The sequence below is a fragment of the Pongo abelii genome, chromosome 21, assembly GCF_028885655.2.
Source record: "Pongo abelii isolate AG06213 chromosome 21, NHGRI_mPonAbe1-v2.0_pri, whole genome shotgun sequence".
In the NCBI taxonomy this organism is placed as follows: Eukaryota; Metazoa; Chordata; class Mammalia; order Primates; family Hominidae; genus Pongo; species Pongo abelii.
In genome coordinates this window covers 10,694,650-10,716,396 of record NC_072006.2, presented here as the reverse complement: position 1 = coordinate 10,716,396, position 21,747 = coordinate 10,694,650, and the positions used below count along the sequence as shown (strand labels likewise).

Here is a 21,747-nt window from a genome sequence, read left to right as displayed (position 1 = left end):
ACTCTCACTCAAAATGGATCATTTCCTTGTGTGTTCTGTAAGTCTTAAAACTATGAATTCAACTTCAGAATTTGTTTTTCTTTTGCAGAAATTCCATGGGGTAGTTTCATATTTCCATTTGCCACATACACCAGGGATCACACTGGTCTGTAATCAATTATTAAGTTCATTTTTCAATTTGTTTATTACTGCATGACTTTGGATCACATAAAATTGTGTTTCAAACTCACAGGGTATTTGCGGTTTCTATCTATCTTGGGAGACTTTTTCTTTCCCCATGCAGTACCTGGTGCAGATCCAAGTCTTTCTGTTAATTTCTTGAGCTAGAAGTCCCAGATTTATTTATGCAGAGGTATCAGTTCCAACTCCTTACCTTGAGTGGTTCAAGGTCCAAGGTGGGCATTAAAATGCAAGACTGTGGCCATAAGGCCTGTCTCTGTATCAACAATCTGAAGCCCCAAATTTAGTGGCTTATAACATGAGTGATTCATTATTTCTCATGATTTTACCATCTGGCCTGGACTCAGCGGGACAGTTCATCTGCTTGAGGTGGTACCTGCTGGGGCCAGAACATCTGAAAGGGATTCTCATATTCTAGGACTTTTCTCCATGTGACCTCCTTCATTCTATAGGATAACCTGGGTTTCTTCCAAGGTGTCTGGATTCCAGGCAGCGAGCATTACGAGAATGCAAAAATGGAAGTTACAAGCCTCTTAAAGCTCAAACTAGAAGCCACACTCAGTCTTCCATGTTTCTCCAGAACCAAAGGTTCAGATTCCATGACCATCGTTACTGCCCTCAAATACTTGTTGAAAAACATTTACATTTGGAAAGTGCTCCATTGATGCATTTAACCCTCCCACTGTTGTATCCTTATGCTATCCCTGATTTTTTACAATTACAAATTATACAACGCCAAACATTCTTGTATTATGTCTTTGAGCTCTCTAATTCTATTTCACTGTATTTCTTTAATTTCCTTGAAAGTATGATTCATGGAGCAAAGGTTCCCTCTTCCTGTCAAATGACCAGATCATCTTAACAAACCCTTCTGTGTAAATATTGCTGTGGGAGTCAGTGACGTTGCACAAGTCATTCATTCTGCTTCTGTGACAACTGTGTCCAGAAACTCGCTATTGCTTAGGGAGCAGAATTTTGAATTGGAGTATCTAAATTTCCATTTATTAGCCAGGTGACCCTGTGCATGCTACTTCTCCTTCCTGGAATTTAGTTTCCTTAAATTAATTTTGGATTTTAAGGTTTGATACCTGGCCTTTAATCCCAGCACTTTGGGAGGCTGAGGCAGGTAGATGACTTGAGATCAGGAATTCAAGACCAGCCTGGCCAACATGGTGAAACCCTATCTCTATTAAAAATACAAAAAATGAGCCAGTCTCGTGGTGGTATGCGACTGTAATCCCAGCTACTCAGGAGGCTGAGGCAGGAGAGTCCCTTGAACCAGGGAGGCAAAGGTTGCAGTGAGCCAAGATCGTGCCACTACACTATAGCCCGGTGACAGAGTGAGACTCTGTCTCAAAAAAAAAAAAAAAAAAAAAAAAGTTTTGACACCTGATTCATTTGGGTTAACATATAAGTTCATTTTTATTTTCAAGAAAAATATCATTTTGATATTAACCAAGAAAAACAGACTAATCCTGGCACTTTATCTGGACACTGGTAACACAGGAAAGAAATAATGTCTGTAAGAAAAAAATCTAGACAAGAAGCCTATAGTTTATTGGCAGCAAAAGGGTAAAAGGAAAGGAAACACTGAGGAGCTTGCATTTAAATTGTTCAGGTTTAGTCTCACTTCATTACTTTTTAATGGAAACTCCTCAACCGTATCATTTCTGCAGCTTAGCAGGGTATTTTAAATATATAAAGAAAGTGAAAAAAAAAAAAAGGAGAAATGTTTATAAGAACATGTTTGTATGAGCTTGTATTTTTAGCAGTCTTATGCTGTACATGCATTACACAGATACCATTACATTTAGTTTTATAGGATGTTCAAGACCACACAGGAATAAGACATGTATTCTTTCACACATTCCCAAATTTTATTCTTCCATGATGCTGGAGCACAAGAGTGGTACAGCCAAGCCTCTTAGGAAAGTGTAGAGAACCATCAAGAACATGCAGTGAGTGCAAGGAGGTACAGGGGGCAAGGGTGTCAACACATTATTTGTGCCTTACACTCGATGACCCATGATTCATTTATTCCATAGGTTTTTTTCTTTTTTTTAACAACTAAATATTTTAAACCAGAACTTGGAACAGTTATAAGAGCAAGCATAATTTCCTTCTTCTAATTCTTCTCATCAGCCCTCAGGGTATGGAAGAGGATTATAGACCACTCAGGTAGCAGTGTAAAGGAGGCTTAGCATGACTAGCTCCATTTTGCTCCCCGCTGCCCCCATCCAGTGATATCTTTTAGGTTGATTGCTTTTGCTCATCTCTTCATGTAGGGTGAGCTAACTATGGCAGGAATTTAGTTTATAGTTCAACTTTAAAACAAAGATGACAATAGTTCCTTCCCAAAACTAACCACCGAAGAGATAAAGACAGTATGCACACAAGTAACAACATTATGTTAAAGATTTATAGGAGCAATGTGACCTGACCAAGGGCAAAGAAATTTCACAACTCCCCCTTGTACCCTTGCTGCAGTCCAAATGTCTGTCACCTCTTGATTTCAACCACCTCTCTCTTCCTTTTCCTCAAAGAGAAAAGGAGCCTAAAATTCTATCAATTTAAGGTGATTCTTTAGGACATTAATTTGCCATCTTCTTGGTTTGCTGGCTGTTGGAATAAAGTCATTTTCCTTGCCTCAACACGTTGTCTCTTGATGTATTGGCTGCCATGAAGCAAGCAGTACTGGCTTTGGACTCAGTTACACTCATCATTCTAAATATATTTTAGTCTCTACTGAGAGATTTAGAATGTTGGTCTGGAAAAACTCCTAAACATGGTCTGGACCAGGCTTTTTATTTTCCTGGGAGTTCCCTCAAGCTCATTCAACATAACAAACCCCGGCTTTTTCTTTTCCTGGGAGTTCCCTGAAGCTCATTCAATGTAACAAACCTTTGTGCAGACGCACGGGTCCACAGGTAGTGGTGTGAAAAAAACAGGACCTAAGGCAGGCTTGTTTCTGACCAAACACACTCATATTCCTTTATACAAACTCCAGGGCAAAGATCGAGTCCTATGCTTAAAGACAGATATACCAAGCAACTCAGCAGGTAGCTTCTAGAAAAGCAATGCTTCAGAATCAGCTTGGAGTTTCTGAAATAATTTGACCACTCCAGGAGGCCAGGGGGTGAGATGGATGGAGACATTTTTTACTTGTCAAAGCACAGAAAATCAGGGTATACATGATTTGAATGTGCTGTAGCTCATCTTTTCCTCTTCAAGATGGCAAGCTTCTAGGGGTGATCTTTCCCCTTACACTGTGTTATTTGGTTTAAAGATTTTCAAGGTTTATCCCAAGCCATGCTGTGGGAACTTGGCAAAACCAAGGGAAATCCAGTATGTCATTTGCAAATAGTTCTTATGGCTGGTTGATCATTGAAAATCTCACCACAAGGGGCATCTTACCTATTAGTTGATCTTGTTGACTCTCTGTTGGGTCATTTACCTTGTCAACCTGACTATTCATTTCAACTGTCACCAGGAAAAAAAAAAAAAAGTTAAATATTCATTAAACCTAAATCTCTGAGACACATTAAAATGACCCGTGATTTGATACTTTCCTGATTTCCTATTTGATGCCTCTTTTCCATTTGTTTTCATTCATTCAAGATTTTGGGACTATTCTTGTAAACTTTTACTGGTGGGGGTAGAGGATATACCTCAGACGCCCCCTTCAAATCTTATGTTGAAATGTAATCCCTAATGTTGGAGGTGGGGCCTGGTGAGAGGTGATGGGATTGCAAGGATGTGTCCTTCATGAATGGTTTAGTGCCATCTTCTTAGTTATGAGTGAGCTCCCATGAGATCTGGTTGTTTAAAAGTGTGTGACATGTTGCTTCTAGTCTTGCTTCTAGTCTGGCCATGTGAGTTGTATACTCCCCCTTCCTCTTCAGCCATGATTGTAAGCTTCCCAAGGTCCTCATCAGAAGCAGATGCTGGCACCCTGCTTCCTGTAAAGCCTGCAGAACCATGAGACAATTAAACCTCTTTTTTTTCCGAATTATCCAGTCTTGGGTATTCCTTTATAGAAACACAAAAAAGGCCTAACCCAGTGGGGGAGGGCAGGATTGCCTCTTCCCTCAACTGAAACTGAGTTGTCACTTCAGACCAGATTTTTGGGTTGACTGTTTGGATGTACATATTATGATTCTTGGATAAATGCAAAGGCTTTAACAGATATCTAAGAAAATAAAGAGAGAAGGCAAACCAAAGCACATCACTGACATACAGAGAGGTAAGCAGCTCGCTCCAAAATGTCAATATCAGGCCAGTTTGGTTTGCCATACTTTCAATTTCGAATTCAAAACAGATCTTGTAGACTTGCCGATGTCTGCTGTAGTGGCAGTGAGCGGCCATGAAATAAAAAAGCCAACCATCTAACCAGATCCCATAGTCGTGATAAAACATGTGCTTTTACCTGATTCAGTGTATTCTATGTGAGCATTTGCATAAAAATAGAATGCATGATTACTGCCATTCTCCAGAAGTAGCCCAGAGCAGGCATAACATTCACTCTAAAAATTTCCAAGGGTCAGTAGGTTTAATTACATTGATATTTTTTCAAGCATCAAAGTCCACATTATAAGCTGAGAGACTGAATATACAAATAGACAATGGCCAGATCATACATAATGATAGAATTCTGATGTAAAACCTCCGCAGAAGCTAGTCTAGGCAACCAAAACACAGTCTCTGCAGCAATTGACTCAGAATGGTCAGGACTTGGTCAGTGACTGTCAGCGTCCCTATTTTTTACCCCTGCTTCCAACTTGGGACCAACCAGGGAAGGCCAAATGTATTCCCTAATTTGGCCTAAATAGTTAGAGAAACAACTATTTGAGCCTACCTGATGTAATAAGTATTTGATTCCACTGGCCCATAGACTTTAGGAGAACCAGAATTGGTTAGGTGGTCAGTCATTTAAGTATCTTGCCATTTGGGTTATTTTAGCCAAAGGAAAAAAAACAAAAAACAAATTACTTTGAGTTGATAATGACTTAAGGTGCCCCACTTCTAGTTAGCCATGTCCAGCTTCTCTATGCCAACAACCTCCAATCAGAGCATGCTTGAAGTATTCTCTTTTTTTAACCTATAAAGGGGGGTTTCCCATCCCTTCCCCACCTTTGAGCCTGCCAAACACAAGTGATAATGGCCACCCTTGTTATAGTTACCTTTGAATAAGTAACCACTGTTTGTTCTCATTTGGGTAGTTTTCGTTTATTTGAACAAAAGCAACAGCCTGTATCTCCTTTTTCACAAACAGGAAATTAGTGTAAAGTAGTGGCAGATGCTGATTTTCACACTTCAAAGAGGCTTGAAAGAGAGAATGACGTTACATGGCATCCACCGAACTCTCTCCCAATAAGGAAGGTTTTAAAAGCAGGTCTCAGTGTTCTCACCTGCAGACTGCCCTGAGTTTCTAATGATGTGTGAACTCATTTTAAACCCCATAAATAAACTGGCCCCAGATGCAGCAACCCTATGTAAGTATAAGCATTCATCCACTGTCCATCCTGCTCTGCAAAGTTACTGTGAATTCACCCTTCTCAGTGTGGGAGTGTGCAGGATAAAATACAGGAGAGTTTTCGTTTTCTGTTTCTTCTTCCAACCAAGGGATACTAGTTCTAAAACCTACTAATAAATGGTACAATAAAAAGCACCCCATCACCAAATAAGTTTGGGAAAAGCAACTTTAAATCATGTTAAACAAGTCTCTTTACCTCTGAGACTTCTGAGAGCCTGCAATCCTCTACTGTGTATGGTGCATCTCCAAGTGAGGACTAAAACTCAGTATTTCACATTTACTTCTCTTTTATTCATGGGCCTGATATTCCTCAAAACATGATTTGTAAATAACTAGTTAAGAACCATGTCTGTAGCATCACAACCAAGCTGAAGCAGGTTTAGTTCAATTGCTCATAACTAACATGCGGTGGCTCTTAATGGATGGGTCTGGGGCTTAAAAACATTGTTCTCATGGGCAATGCATGCCCATGAGTAAAAAGCCAATTTGGGCAATATAAGCTGATGGGCTTATAATTAAGGGAGGCAATTCAGGTGATGATAAGCCGGTGGGAACAGGGAATACCTGGTATAGGAAATTCTATTTAAAACTGCAAATAACATCCACCATTGGCTAAATTTTTTCCAAGGTCGTTATCAACTCAAAGTAATTTGTTTTTTTTGTTTTTTTGTTTTTCCTTTGGCTAAAATAACCCAAATGGCAAGATACTTAAATGACTGACCACCTAACCAATTCTGGTTCTCCTAAAGTCTATGGGCCAGTGGAATCAAATACTTATTACATCAGGTAGGCTCAAATAGTTGTTTCTCTAATGTAAGTAATGGTATTTCAAAGGGCCCTTAGCATCGTTGTGCAGGGGAAAAGGGATATTAACATTCCTGAGGCTCAGACTGTTTAGATGCCTACAAAATTAGATGTAAATTTTTAAAGGTTGTTTGAACATTTATTTTTAAGGTGCTTTTAAAGACTCACTATGTTTTTAACCAAGGCAATGGATGTGATACAGTGGAGTGAAGTGATGAAGGTACAAGAACAATCTTAGCCCACACCCAAGGTAGGGCTCTCCCGAATGCTGAGTGGAGCAGGGTAACAGGAGGCTAAGTAGGCTAAGTACCTTTTGCAGAAGTAAGTAATGCTTCCATAAAGTTCACTAGATAGACTTCAGTTCAGTTTAGTCTTGAAAGTATCTATTGAGTCCTCAGTATTATAAGATATGATTAAACCAGGACATATGCTGTTTTAAAACAGCTAGAAACAGTTTTTTTTTTTTAAATAAGAGGTTGCCATTTTTATTAGTTTGTAGTACAACATGGTTTTTGAAATTTACTGTGTTCTAACCAAATATGTTGCTTTATAGAACAGATAGCTCCCTTAATCCTGGATTCCACATAGAAAATATGCCAGATTTGTAGTTTCCATGGGCTCCAATAGCTCAGAACCTTACCATCAGGACCTGGAGTATTTTCTAGGTCACTGAAGCCTTCACTTTTCCCAGGCACCGTAGGTGTGTCCTCGCCTGGAGCTGGAAGAGAAAAAGACCACAGTCCCTGATTAATAGAGAATTATAACAGCTGAGGGCCAATCATTTCTGTCACCCTCCATTGCCCTTTTAAATTCAAAAATACTCCTGGGATTCAACTTCTTTTGCAGAAAATGTTAAAAGAGGAAACAGAGGGTTGAGTTGCTTGAATACTTTTGTATGGCCTTCTAAGTTCTCTTTAATTTGTGAGATGATCACATATATACATATATAGTTTCTCAAATTAGAAATCTGGTAGCATGACAGCAGGAAAAGTTGATTTCCTTAGAACAACCTACAGTTTAAATTTAGGGAAATGTGTCTGTATGCATGGGTGGGTGTGAGAGAGAGTTTATGTAGTTTAACCTTAGAAGAAGAAAAAGAGAAAATGAATTTTGCCTGAGGCATGCCTGAAAGCTGAAAGATTCATTCTCCCCGTAGTGAGAGTTTTTGTTGTTGTTGTTTGTTTTTTAAACAGAAACAAATGGTTTAGTTGTTTCCTTAGGAGACCTCTGATGCTGCCATTTTGGATTGCTGAGAATTTAGTCGTCAGTAGATTTCCTTTGTGACTGGCCTCTATTTGCACAGCTTCACAAGGTGCTTCAATAAGATGCTTCGATGTAGTAAACGAATTGTGTTTCATATTGTAAAAACATTTCCAGGTATTCAAAAGGACAATCATTTCTTGCTTCTTAGTTCAATCTCTCTTAAGTTTTTATTACTTGAAGAGCAAGGACATTTGTAAACACAAATACATATATAAAGTGCTAGAAAACCCATAATTTTAAAGGTTTTATGATTCCTGTACATTTTTAAAGAGAGGATTAAATTTATTTTCATTACCTGATTACTTACTGTGCCCAGAGTATGTTAAACTTCATGTGCCTATTGATGAGAAAAAAGCAAGGACAGGAAAGATCCAGTTTATAATGTCCACAAAGGAAGAGATCTTCAGAGGTAGAATTTGTACTCTTGATAATGGTGTATTGAGGTTGACAATTAAGAAATATGATTCAAAGCTGACTGGGCTCTGAGCTTAGGTAGATGAATGGCAGACAGCTCATTAATTGATGACATATAAAACAAGCAGAGTGAGAAAAGAAGAAGAAAGTCATTTTAGATTTAAAGCCTGAAGTGCAGGGGCATTTATGTGAGATATAAAACAAGTTTTGCATCTAGCACTGAGGAGAGAATTATGAGAAGAGAATTATGAATGGAACATGTGGGTATTTGGGGGACACCAAGATAGGGTAACATTCGTAGTATGACAGTAGATGAAAGAACTCAGGAAAAGGATAACACAGGGGCAAAAAAGGACTCATGGTCTCCTCAACTCTTCAAGGACAAGATGAAAGTCACTGTGTCCACAGTGCTTTTCACTAGCTCCTGAGAATGAGGTCGAAAAGGAAAAACAAAACTTGGAACTTCCAACTGGACTTGTTAACACTATATAATACCTTTCCCACACTGCCTATTCTAGAAATATATCATTTTTCAATTGTTCATCAACATACTCCTTGGACACACAATTACCGAAGAAACCAATTGGTGAACTCCCCTAAGCCTGGGAGCAGGAAAACGTTGCTAATTATGCCTTAGAACACAGAAGTAATAGGGAGCAAGAACAAAATATTTGACTTTATAAACATAATAAACCTTTTAATGGAAAAAATACCAAAAGAAATGTTTAAAAAGCTACAAATTGAGGGAAAATATTTGCACCTTTTATCATAGACAAAGTGTTACTACAATCTTTAATATATAAGGCCTTCTAAAAATGGAGATGAAGAAGACCACCAACTTAATAGGAAAATGGACAAGAGATTTAACAGACAGTTAATAAAAGAAGATATAAAAATGGCCTGCAAAACACATGAAAAGGTAATTTACTTTGCTAACAACTAAAGGAATGCAAATTAAAATTATAATGAGAAAGGGATTCTGCCTAGGGTGGACTGTAATGATTCAGACTAACCCTCTACCAAGAACAGCTAGAAACACTGAATACATTATTTAAAAATAGCATTGTAAGGCCCCAGAGTGCTATGAATGCAGGACGAACCCGAGGAAATGCAAAATGATGAAGCTGACATTGCACATGTGTCAAGAAGTTGAATAGAGCCTGCAGGTGTTTTGTGAGGCTAGGGGCAGGGAGCAAAACTTGAAGGTTGGGTTCTACCAAGGAGAGGTACCCTGCTAACCACCTCAGGTTTTTGGTGGGGTCCCCTGAAGGGTTATATCCTGGGGGTAAGAATGAACTTGAAATAGACCATCTCTTTAAAAAAACCTGAAGTCCAACTTTTAATTAGTATAATTCCTGATTGAATTATAGTGCTCTGCTGTCAGAAGCAAAAGTAAATCTTCTCTGGAGGAAGATTAAAAGCCTCAAGTTATCTCTACAGTTTTTCAAACACAGTGTCGAGAATTCAATACGAAAATTACCTGGCATTTCAGAGGAACAAGAACAAGTCACTGAAAACCAAGAGAATAAAAGAGATGACATATGGATAGACATCAGAGATCCAGGTATTGCAGATGCAGCTTAAATGACAATTAATGTATTTTGGAAATTGGATGCCAAGTTGAATAATTTTTATGGCAAAGTAGTTTATCAGAGAGCTGGATACTTTTTCAAAAGTCAGATGAAAATTCTAGAACTGAAAAAAAAAAAAACCCACGAAAACAAGTTAAGAATTAAACAGGTGATTTTGAAAGCAGGTAGGCCCAGTTGAAGAGGAGATTAGTAAGCCAAAAGCTAGGTCGGAAAAAGATATAAAGCCTAAATTGCAGATGAAAACCCCAAATAAGAGTGAAGGAACCATATGAGATAGGATTTATCATATGTAAAATGGAGCAAAAGGAATATTTTAAGAGATAATGTCTGATAATTTGCCAAAATTAATGAAAGATATCAGATATCATCTCAAACCACTGTTTCAAGGCTGTTATGATTCCGAAGCAAAATTAATGAAAAAAACTATCACTCAGTCTAATCATTGTGAAACTGCTGAAAACCAACATTAAAGAAAAAAAAAGTTATCTAGTGAATAAAGATCCATTAACTTCAAAATAACAACAATAAGACTTATAGATACATTCATAACAAAAATAATGGAAGCCAGAGATGATGCAATGACATCTTTGAAGTGTTAAAAAAAGACTTTCAAATTTGAATTTGAAATAAAATATTTTTCAGAGAATACGACTGAGAGAATCTGGTGTCCACAGACCTATACTGAAGAAATAGTTTCCACTACCCTCAAAAAGAAATAAATGTGAAAGGTAATGTGGACAAAGACCTTCACATCATTATGCAAACTCTCTTACACAGGACAAACCACCAACCATTAAAATACATTTATCCAAACATGCTAAGGGAGAGGAAAATAAGCCAAAAGACTCCTGTACAGAATATATAAGAAATAAACATGCAAAATAACCTTGAAAAGACAGGGAACCCAACAGAAGGTGGACAAGACACAAACAGACGTGTCACAAAAGAGGACAGTGTGGCTGGTCATTTAATTTTTTCAATAACTTTGACCAAATCTCATAGCACTTAAAAGCCTTGGCTTTTTCACTAGTAAAATGATTATAAAATATTCTGACCCATCTTAACTCTCTGGGACATCATCAGACCTATTTAAAATATAATATTATTTTTATATGAAATGATTACTGTCGAAAAATTAATTGATAAGTTCTATCTAAGCATTACTTTCTTGACTATTTTCTTAGGGTCCTTGTTTCTGATGGGATCTAGAGGTACCTGTAGCTGATTCTTTCAGGAAATATCTTTCTAAGTTGTTACTCTCAATGGTAATAACCCTGGTTACATTACTATGGAGAAACCCTTCTGGTATCACAGAGAACTTTCTATCTTTTAGTAGGCATAATTCTAGTCTATTAAACAATGCTTAGTGAAATAAGGGAGGGTACAAAACACTTTCAAAAGTTAGGTGAGAGAGAGGAAAAAGTTGAAGAAAGCAAAATGCAAATAGTAAATCAGAAACAGTAAACATTTAAATTTCTAGCCCTATGCTTGTTCTTCTAACCTCATTTCACAATGGAATGTGTGAGAAATCTCAGGTTGTGCCACAGTATTGGCATAGATTAGTATGAGATTCAATGGCAGATTTGAAATCCGTGAAACAGAGAGAAAAAAACAGAAATCAAAGTTGTAGCTCCGTATACCACTATATTCCTGGAGCAGAGGGAAGTAGAGTCTGTTAGATCTGCCTTCCAAGACTCCAATATCATGTTTGGTAGAGATTGTTCATTAATTTAATATCATGAGTGCACATGAGGTTTTCATGTATGTGTGGACATGCACTGTGAATATGATGCATATGTGTGCAATGGTATGTTTATGTGAATTTGCATGTGCTTGCGTGCATGTGTGTGTGTGTTGTTTGTTTGGAAAGTGGGAGAAGAATGACAGATATTTCTTACTGTGTCATGCATGTGGAACTGGTACTATCCTAATAGCTTCTACATTGCCGGGCAGTGCAACTGGATGCCCTACAGAAATGAATCCATTTCACATAGACAACATCATCTGATAAAAACAAAAATGGCCTCTGTGGCCTATTTATTACAGTTTGCCTGTCCCTCCTTCCATTTTGATTGCTGCTGGTTGAAACACAAACAAGAGGTACATTCTAGAGCTCCTAGCAGGGGATAAAAGATGCAGAAATAGAGAGAGTCTGGGACATTCAGTACTATTTTCATTTTCTATCAACAACTGCAACTGTACTGCTCAAACCCTGGATTATAGCAATTTTTTCTAGGTTAGTGGAGTTACATAAAAAGTAATAAATGAGGCAAATGTCATCATAGAAGAAAAGATACTGAGATGCACACAGAATGTAGTTAATTAGACTTTTAAATATATAAACGTGAGAGATGTTGGGGGGGGTCCTCCAAGCTTTTCTTTTGAGATGTGTATTGACAGTAAACTTCGCACAACAAATAGAATTACAAGTAATTATTTGGCAGAATCTGTAGTTGCATAGGTGACATGATAGGTACAGAGAGCAGGGCCTGTCTGTATTCAATTGTACTGAATTAAAGTGGTATCAACCGAAAGCAAACCTTCTTGAACCACCTTGACAACTTTTGCCATACCTATGTTCCAGCTTCACTATTAATGTAATTGGATTAGGTAATTCGTTCAGAAATGCTTCCTTCCTACCTGCCACCCTCATGGGAATCTACTTCACTCTCTCTTGACGCTGGGCTTAATTATGAAATTTGCTTTGGCCAATGGGATGTTAGCAGAAGTGTGTCAAGGAGAGACTTGAAATGCATTTGACAGTTGGGGCTTTCCTTCTCCTACCTTTTACCCCAAGGATAACATGCTTTAGGGGCAGCTCATCTGAGGAGGATGAGACCAGGACTCAACTCACAGCTGGACATACTTCCTGGCCCAGACTAGTGGCAGTTGATCCTAATATCCATGAGCAAAAGAACACATAACTGTTCTAAATCCCCTGAGGTTGAAGATGGTTTGATATGAAGCATTATTGTGGTGATAGCTAACTAACACACATAATAATATACTTCTAATCGATTCAGTTCTAAATTTTTCTTAATTTTGTCCCATAGAAATTACAGCTATGAAATCTTGAGCTTCATTTGTGGCTACTTTTTTAACATGCCATAATGTGTTAATCTCTACATCACCTAAAATCATCTATCAAACTACAAATGGTGCATGTACAAACTTTGAGAAACACTGAATTAATGTATACAAATGAGAAGTCCCTTAACAGGCTAAACTCTGCTCACTTCTTTTCCTCTGGGTAGATACCCAGCAGTGGGATTGCTGGATTAACTGGGAGTTCTACATTTGAAAAAGATACTTGCACATGCATGTTTATAGCAGCACAATTCACAACTGCAAAATCGTGGAACCAACCCAAAGGCTCATCAGTCAATGAATGGAAAAAGAAACTCTGGTATATATATAATATATAATATTATATATCTATAATATTTTATAGATATATAATATTTTATATACATATATGATAGAATACTACTCAGCCATTAAAAGGAATAAGTTAACAGCATTTACAATGACCTGGATGAGATTGGAGACTATGATTCTAAGTGAAGTAACTCAGGAATGGAAAACCAAACATCGTATGTTCTCACTGATATGTGGGAGCTAAGCTATGAGGATGCAAAGGCATAAGAATGATGCAATGGACTTTGGGGACTTAGGGGGAAGAGTGGGAGAGGGCGAGGGATAAAAGACAACATATATGGTGCAGTATATACTGCTCAGGTGATGGGTGCACCAGGATCTCACAAATCACCACTAAAGAACCTACTCATGTAAGGAAATATCGCCTGTACCCCAATAATTTATGGAAAAATAAAATAATAATAAGAATAAAGTGTTAAAACTGAATATAATACCAAAAACAAACAAACAAAAAATAAACTGTGCTCACTGTGGTATGGTTCTAAAATGGAAGAAAACTGGTCTTGGAGTTTAAGGCATCTGCACGTATATTTAACTCCCAAGCTCAAACGGAAGAAGGCTATTATTCCACATGCACAGACACAAATTTATGCTCTTTTTAAGCTAATGATTGTTGGAAAAGATGAGCTCAATTAGATTTCATTTTCCCCTAGACTTCCCAGTTCACTATCTAGGTCTAGAATGCATGTGCAAATAAGTGAAAGTAGATCAAAGACCAATTTAATGAGGAATAACACAGTGTCAATATCAACACCGGCTTGAAGAGAAGCTGAGTCCACGGTACACTATACCATAATGATGCTTTCCCACAAACTGCTCCTTATAATGAAGTTACCAGCACTATCTAAAATAATCATCATGTGGTTCCAACAGCCATAAACTAAATAAATTTGACTTCTAAAAGAGCATTCCAGTCCTTGATAATGGCATGGATTTATCCATTCACACAGCTGTAGTAATGTCCAGGTTTCATATTCAGGTATTTTGTGAAAATCCATAGGGGTGCAAGGGGTAAACACTGGCTCTTAAAATTCATCCAGTGTGAAAGGAGGCAAAATAAAACAGGTAGCAATTTACCCCACTTTCCCTACAACAAATGCCATTCAACAAACCACAACTCCACCCTCTAGAAATTCTTCTCTCATTGAGTATGCCTTTGTATTTTTCTCTCTGTTTGTCTCTCCCTTTCTCTTTTTCCCTCCCTACCCCCTACTGTGATAGGTTCTGAACCTCAAGTCTGCTTACTTCTGGCTAACGTTCTCAGAGGTGTCACTATTAGTGAAAGGGGATGGAGTTTAACTCACTAGACTTAGGCAGAGCTGATTTCAAATCCAAGTCCTGGCATTTCTATTTATGTGATTTGGAGGCAAGTTCTGTTCACTTCCAGAGTCTTGGTTTTGTCACTTGTAGAGGGAGTTAATGATATCTCTCTCATAAAACTGGAGGATTGAAAGACATAATGACTGACTATCATAAATGCCTGATTAATATTTATTGGCTACTTCTGGGTATCTCTTTATCACTGACCCTTAAGAACACAAACTTAGCTGAATCACCTCTTCATATCATTCAATGATTTATCACATATCCCTCCTCTGGGGTATCATTCATTCATTATTCTATTATACAGCCAGCATATTATGCTGCATACCTACTATGTATGAAGCTTAATTGAAAGAGTTAAATGAATTAGAGCTCTGATGTAGCTAGATTAAATCTCAGAGGAGAAAGCACTGTTGATTTTCGGCATTGTATTTTTCTTTTATTCCTTCTCCTTGTCCATAATTAGCTTTCTTGCATTCTACATCTACATGAAGAACAAATAAGCATCAAAAATAAAATGTCACACAGTTTCTCTTTCTGACTTTGGAACAAGATTTATTCTTTTCAATTTACTATAGGTAAATTGGTCCAGTCTTTATTTAAAATTCAGATTCCATATAAAAACTTTATTAACATGTAGCTATTTTACTCTCAGTCTTTAAGTTTTTAGTTGGAAATGGGCTGCTTTAATTAATAAGTGCCAAGAATATTGTTTTTAGTCAAAAATAATGTTTAAATTCTTTAGTCACAGTCACGCAAAATAAGTCAAAGGCTTTTAACCCATTGTGCTGCTTTTCAGAGGCATTTTCAGTTTTTACCTCTTAGTAGGTAGGGTGTCCAGAGTCTTCCCCTCCTCTCCTGTCCTTCCTCTTACCTTTTCTTCATTTTCCTTTTGTTTCTTCCTTTCTTCTCTCTTTTTTCCTCCCCTTACTTCTCTCCCTCCCTTCCTGTCCTTCCTTCCTCTCTTTCCTTCCTTCCTCCCTCCCTCCCTCCTTCCCTCTTTTCCTCCCTCCCTCCCTTTCTTCCCTTCTTCTCTCGTTCTTCTTCCACCTTTCTTCCTGTATCCTAATTTTTTCCCTCCTTCCCTCTTTTCATCCATCCCTCTTTCCTTCTTTTCTTTCTTCCCTCCCTCTTTTCTTCCTTCTTTTTGTCCCTCCTTCCCTCCTTCCTCTACCTTCCTTCCTGCATCCTAGTTCTTTCTCTCCCTCTCTCCTTCCCTGCCTCCCTTCTTTCTCCTTCCCTCCCCTCTTTCTTCCTTGAATTTAAGACTTATTATTATGGACACTTTCATGTTTTATGAAGATTTAATTAACCAAAACAAACTACAATTTAATGAGATATTAATGTATAATTTTTTAATGTCAAGTTTCATTTTAGATACAGAGGTACATGTGCAGATTTGTTACTTCGGGATATTGCATGATGCTGAGGTTTGGAGTACGGATCCTGTCACCCTGGTGGTAAGCATAGCACCTGATTGGTAGTTTCTTCACTCACTCCACTCCCTCCACCCTCCAAGGGTCCACATTGTATATTGTTCCCATATTTACTCCATGTGTGCTCAATGCTTGGCTCCCACTTACAGGTGAAAACATACTATATGCTAACTTTTTTAAATAGCATGCATTTATTTCTAAATAGAAATAAAGATAAAGTTCAATAAACCTAACCCTTAAATAACTGTAGTGACATCAAAAAACAACAGAAAGGACACTTACACATAATTAACACTTTCAAACTGCTCAGAAAAATGCTAATGAAAAATGACCCTGAACAACTCTTTCCATGTTAAAATGTTCCTATTATCTTCCCAGAAAAAAATAATGCACACAATTCCCATCTCTTTCATTCTCTCTCTTTGCTCTTCTCCCACTCTTGCCCTACTTCATACCCTCTCTCATCTCAGTTTTCATTTACTTAAAATATAGATGATACTTTGTATTCTCTGCAGTCTGGCCTTTTTATGTTCCACACAAATATATGTATTTATAATATGTACATACTTTATTAACAGGTACTAGCAAATGTGCATTGATTAGTATTGCATTTTAATATGTGCATTGATTTTAGTGCCTATTCAATATAACGCATTTACTATATATCAATGAGCATGCCATTGTAATCTGTGTTAATATCTCATTGCATAAATATGTATATATCATAATTTCTTTATCCAGGCCCACATCAGTGGACTTCTGATGTGTTTCTACACTGTTGCTTTTACAAACAGCTTCAGTGAATGTTCTTGCACTTATATTTTGGAAAGATTTTGTAAATATTTCCCAAGGATGAATTCCAAGTGAATTTCTAGATCCAGCGTATGTGAACTGTTAATCTTTATAGATGTTACAAAATTTCCTTCCAAAAATGTCAGATCAATCAGATCACTTAGAGCATGATAATGATAATGATAATGATTTCTCCGCAATCTCCAGCAATGAGTATCCTCAAACTTTTCAGGGAAGAAAATAGTATGTCCTCATTTTTTTGATTTACATTACATTATGAGGAAGTTACCCTTTCTACCTCCCTTCTTTTCTTCCTCCTCCCTGTCTTTTGTCATCTGTTTTTATATTTTACCAATTTCCTATTTGATTGTTTTTTTTCCATAATTTTTGTATATTCTAAACTAAGAAAATTAACCCTTCCCTGTCTAATACTTTGTGAATATTTTCTCCTGAATTGTCATCTTTTTATTTTCTTTAAGATACATTAAATAAATTTAACTATGTATTCTTCTAAAAGTTTTAGGTATTTTTAAGTGATGTGTCATGTGCCAATATAACCATAACATTCTTTATTAAAAATCGTTAAACTTATCAAAGATGTGTTTCAGGACGAGATTTCTGTATTGATTTTTTAAAACATGGTTTGCCCATTAGATCATCAATTCAGCTTCCCTTTGTTTTAAGACATCTTCTGTTCTATACATTGACTTCTAAATTTCAGGGACACCAATCATTCTCACGTAGAGCAATTTTTGTGTTTTCTCTTCCATATGTATTATATTTTCACTGTGAAAATCTCAACCTTTTTTCTTTGTCAGTAATTTGGTCTTTGCTGTTCTTAACTGATTTATTTCTCTAAGAGTGGAAAATTTATCTCCTTAGTTCTTACATTTCAGATCAGTTATGTTATTTTTATCACTGCATCTTCAAGCTTGTTAACATTTTTTCAAAGTTCATCTGTGGTCATTGCAGGGAATTTGGATCTTTCTCTTGGGTTATGTTTTCTTCCACAGTACGCTCTTCATCTGCCCTTTACTGGGTTGCGTGCTCACTTGCTCTCTTCCTTCCTTCCCTCTCTTTCTCAGTCAAGGTTTCAGTGTGCTTGCAGGGTGATGTGTATGCCACATGCATGTCAGCAAGCTGCTCCTTTCTATCGTGCTCTGTGGCTCCTTGGTCCTCCAGCAGCTGCCTAGAAGCCTTTCATTTGGAGATTTTCCTTGGGAGTGGTAAAGCAGCCATATTCATTGTGTTGGATTTCTCAGCAAGTGTATAGCATATCCCATGCCCAGCCCAGGTTCCCCTCAAATTTGTCTGCACAGTTGCCATCTTGGACTTCCATAGTGGGGGCTATCTTTGGGGCTTGGATTTCCCATAGTGGGCACCATCTTTGGGGCTTAGATAATTCCTTCAATTCAACATGAGACTCAGAACTTTCCAGGAGAAAGAGTCAATCTGAAAGTTCCTCTATTCTCTTTTGCTGTTTTCTTTCTTAGCCTTCCACACTAGCAGGTGATAAACCCTCCGCAGCCTTGTCAGAGAGCGAAGGTGGCTCCTTCTTCAAGGAAGCATCACCTGGGGCCTGCTAGCACCTCCTTCCCTGCTTCTTGTTCACTCCAGAGACCTTGCCTTATGTACGTCCTCTTAAATTTTCTATTTTGTGAAATTCCCGGGATTTTGTTAGAGATAATTAGTTCTAGTCATTTGTTATTGGTCTGCCTTTTCTTTCCCATTTTCCTTCGGAGGTATTGACATGGAGGATTACAAAGGTTATTCTTGTTTCTCTGGGGAAAGATTGAGTAAAAGGTGTTCATGGCTGACTTCATGCTCTTATGGAAATTTCCTTGGCCTTTTCTCTCCTAGTTAGGGAGGTAAATGGTAGCTGGTGTGATCTTAATCAGGATGATTTCTGAGCCTGTAGAGTTAGGGATGGGGTAGGGCAACACCAGGCTCGTTCCTTCCGCACATTTCCAGAAAGGTGCCTTCCTTTTGCTGGCTACCCACCCTTTCCTTCATTTAATTACTATTTTTGTTGATGATACTTGCTTGCTTGTTTTACTTCTCTTTCTTCATATTGTTAAGTTTGGGGGAGAGTAAGGTTTTAAAATGTGACTACACACCACATTCTTTCACTCAAGATCAGGTGTTCAGAGGCTCTTGATTCTTCTGGGTATTCGTTGTGGGTGTCACATGCACCTGGCCTTTGCCAGCAGCTGGTTTCAAGAATATTTTTCAAATGATGGTTCTGATCAGATTTGACATGATGGATTAATATTTGTGTCCTCCCAAAATTCAAAGGTTGAAGCCCCAACCCGCAAGTTAGTGTATTTATAAATAGGGCCTTTTGGAGACAACTAAGGTTAAATGAGGTCATGAGGGTGGGACTGTAATCTGATAGGACTGTGGCCTTATACAAAGAAGAAGAGAGAAATCTCTCTCTGCTCTGCCATGTGAGGACACAGTGAGAAGACGGCTGTCTATGAAACAGGAAGCAAATTTTCACCAGAAACCAAATCAGCAGCACCTCGATCTTGGACTTCCAGCCTCCAGAACTGTGAGAAATACATTTCTGTTGTTTAAGTGCCCCAGCCTATGGTATTTTGTTATGGCAGCCGAGCAGATGGATACACTTGATTTACACTTAGTCCATGCTTCTTTAGGACAAAGATACAATTGATTGTATGCCATCTGTTACTCACCTAGTCTATTTTTTTCCAAATAGCCTCCATCCTAAAGCTGCTACTTGACCACTGAACCTCTCTTCATCACTTGGACAAACATTGTAGACACACACATTTGGCCCCCTCTCCAAAGTCAAATAGTGAATGATTACACTGACAGGAACATACTTGTGGAAAATGTGCCTGTGCCTGCTTTTACAAAAGACCCTTTCCATGGCAACAGAAATTTTCATGTATTAATTGGGAATACTCTACCCTAATCAAAATCAGAAACTCTTTACTAAGTGATGAAAGGCAGTGATGATAGCTGAGGGTGAGCACAAGATCCTGATATATAGAAATACTTTTATGTTTGGCCAGATAATATGCCTCCATATGCCACTTTGAGAATGGTTTGGAAATGCTTCATCATCAGTCATCGTCAGAATAACTACTCTACAGAGAACTCAGTATTTAGGAAGAAGAGAAAAAAAAAAAAATGTCCACCAGGTACTTCAATGCCTATTATGGGCTGGGATACAAAATGAATGAGGCACGCCTCTGCCCTCATGGAGTTCACAAGCCAGCCAACTCAGAGAGAAAGTCATCTCCCACCCACGAGGCCAAATGGCAAGCACTGTCATATGAACCAAGCATGGTGGATGCACAAAGGAGAGAGTGAGTCACCTTTTGTGAGGATGAAGAAAAATCTTTGAGGACAAGAAAATAACATTTGAGTTGGAACTAGATGGATGAGTCAGTTTCAAAGGAGTTCCAGCTTCTCTGGATAGTGGTCCCAACCACTGAAGCCTTCCCAGGTGTCATCACATTTGGCTTAACTGAGCTGCATTCTGATCACATTCCACATGTCTGGCTTTTTCTTTCCCTTTTCCAGGCCTCAATTAAGCATCTAATTCTCATTCAGCCTCATTATGCATTCTCCACCCCTCCAGGGCTTGGCTGGAATGAAATGAAGACTATAAGGAGGCCCTTCTCAGTTGGGGGCTGCCAGAGCTGATCTCAGATCAGGGTCTTTCCAGCAGGAACAATGCAAATTGGGTGTCTCTAACACTCCCCTCCACCCCATCATGCACCCTTTGTGGCTTTTGTTTCTCTGCAGAAACAAGCTAAATCTGCACACAGCAGAGTCCTAGTGAACACAGAGGTATGTACTTTTTCCAGAGGAGTTTCTTGATTCTTTTACTCTAATAGGGTTTTAACTATGTAAGGAGCCACAGTGGGGGAAACTTCTGTCTTTTCAATGGTTCTTTATGTGAAATCTCACAAGGAACGAACTTAGTGCTGAAAATAACCAAGGCTGAATTCTTCAAAACTTCATCATACACTTAAGGCCCGCAAAAGAAAGCATCTCTGATGGCGAGGGTTGAAATCCTGCATGATTATGTATCTAGCTCTTCAGTCAAAGAATAACTTAATCCTATACATTCTTAATTACAGATGTCTTTAATTATTTGCACTATATCTTGTCCTGTTTGTAGGTCCTAAATAGCATAATTTGTGAAGGAGTTTACTTGATTTTCCTAAATAGCATAATTTGTTCTGAATATTTAATAAAATCTAGTGCATCACCTTTATCCATGACCAAAGGACTAGAAATGTACACTGCATCCAAGAAATAATCGGCTGGTTTACAGAAGCATTAGAGGAAGGTTGTCTGAGGGCGCTGAACTGGAAGTAAATGCATGCGGTTCTGCTAAGCTAATTCCATTTCCGGTCTCAGTCTCTCAACATCAATTCTTTCAGCTTCAGAGAAAAATGATAGAATTTTCCTACTAGGAGAAGTTTCCAAACACATCTGCATTAAGTGAAAGCCCATTTTCTAGGAAGCTTATTTTCACAAAGCAATATCACACATACTTGGGCCTTAATCTTTGATCTTTGTTGGGTTTAACCATTTTTATGCCCTCTGAGAGTTAATTACTCCCAGAGCAAACACATACACACACCTGAAAGAGTGTCTAGGTCACATTCACTAAACCTGCAACCAAAAGTGCTACTAAACTCAGCCAGATGACTTTGGCTAAGGAGAAGTCAAAGCTACCCGTGAGATGTTGATGTTACATTTGCTGAAACCCTCCTCATAGGGGCTTTATTCCACTTTTTAGGCTTATGAACAAGTGTTGTCTTTTGTTGTCTGAAAAAGGGCCACTTTCCTCAAAAAATAAAAAAAACTCCTTGACTGTCTCCCAGTCCAATTAAACCCCTTAGAGATGTGAACAGAGGAACCCAGAGAAGTGGCATGACTGCTCCAGGCCACCCAGCAATGAAGTTGGGACCAAATGTTCTCCTAACTC

At 38.1% G+C, this 21,747-nt stretch overlaps 1 protein-coding gene across 9 annotated transcripts in view; it reads right to left on the bottom strand.

Moving 5' to 3' along the window:
* MACROD2 (mono-ADP ribosylhydrolase 2) overlaps positions 1-21,747 on the bottom strand; it is a 2,107,194-nt gene that overhangs the window by 1,785 nt on the left and 2,083,662 nt on the right. For all 9 annotated transcript variants that reach the window (XM_054542042.2, XM_054542043.2, XM_054542044.2 and 6 more), the window contains 2 exons: positions 7,158-7,235; positions 3,595-3,660 (listed from right to left, as the gene is read on the bottom strand). In XM_054542042.2, the coding sequence (XP_054398017.2) occupies positions 3,595-3,660; positions 7,158-7,235 (144 nt within the window). The remainder of the gene's footprint in view (positions 1-3,594; positions 3,661-7,157; positions 7,236-21,747) is intronic.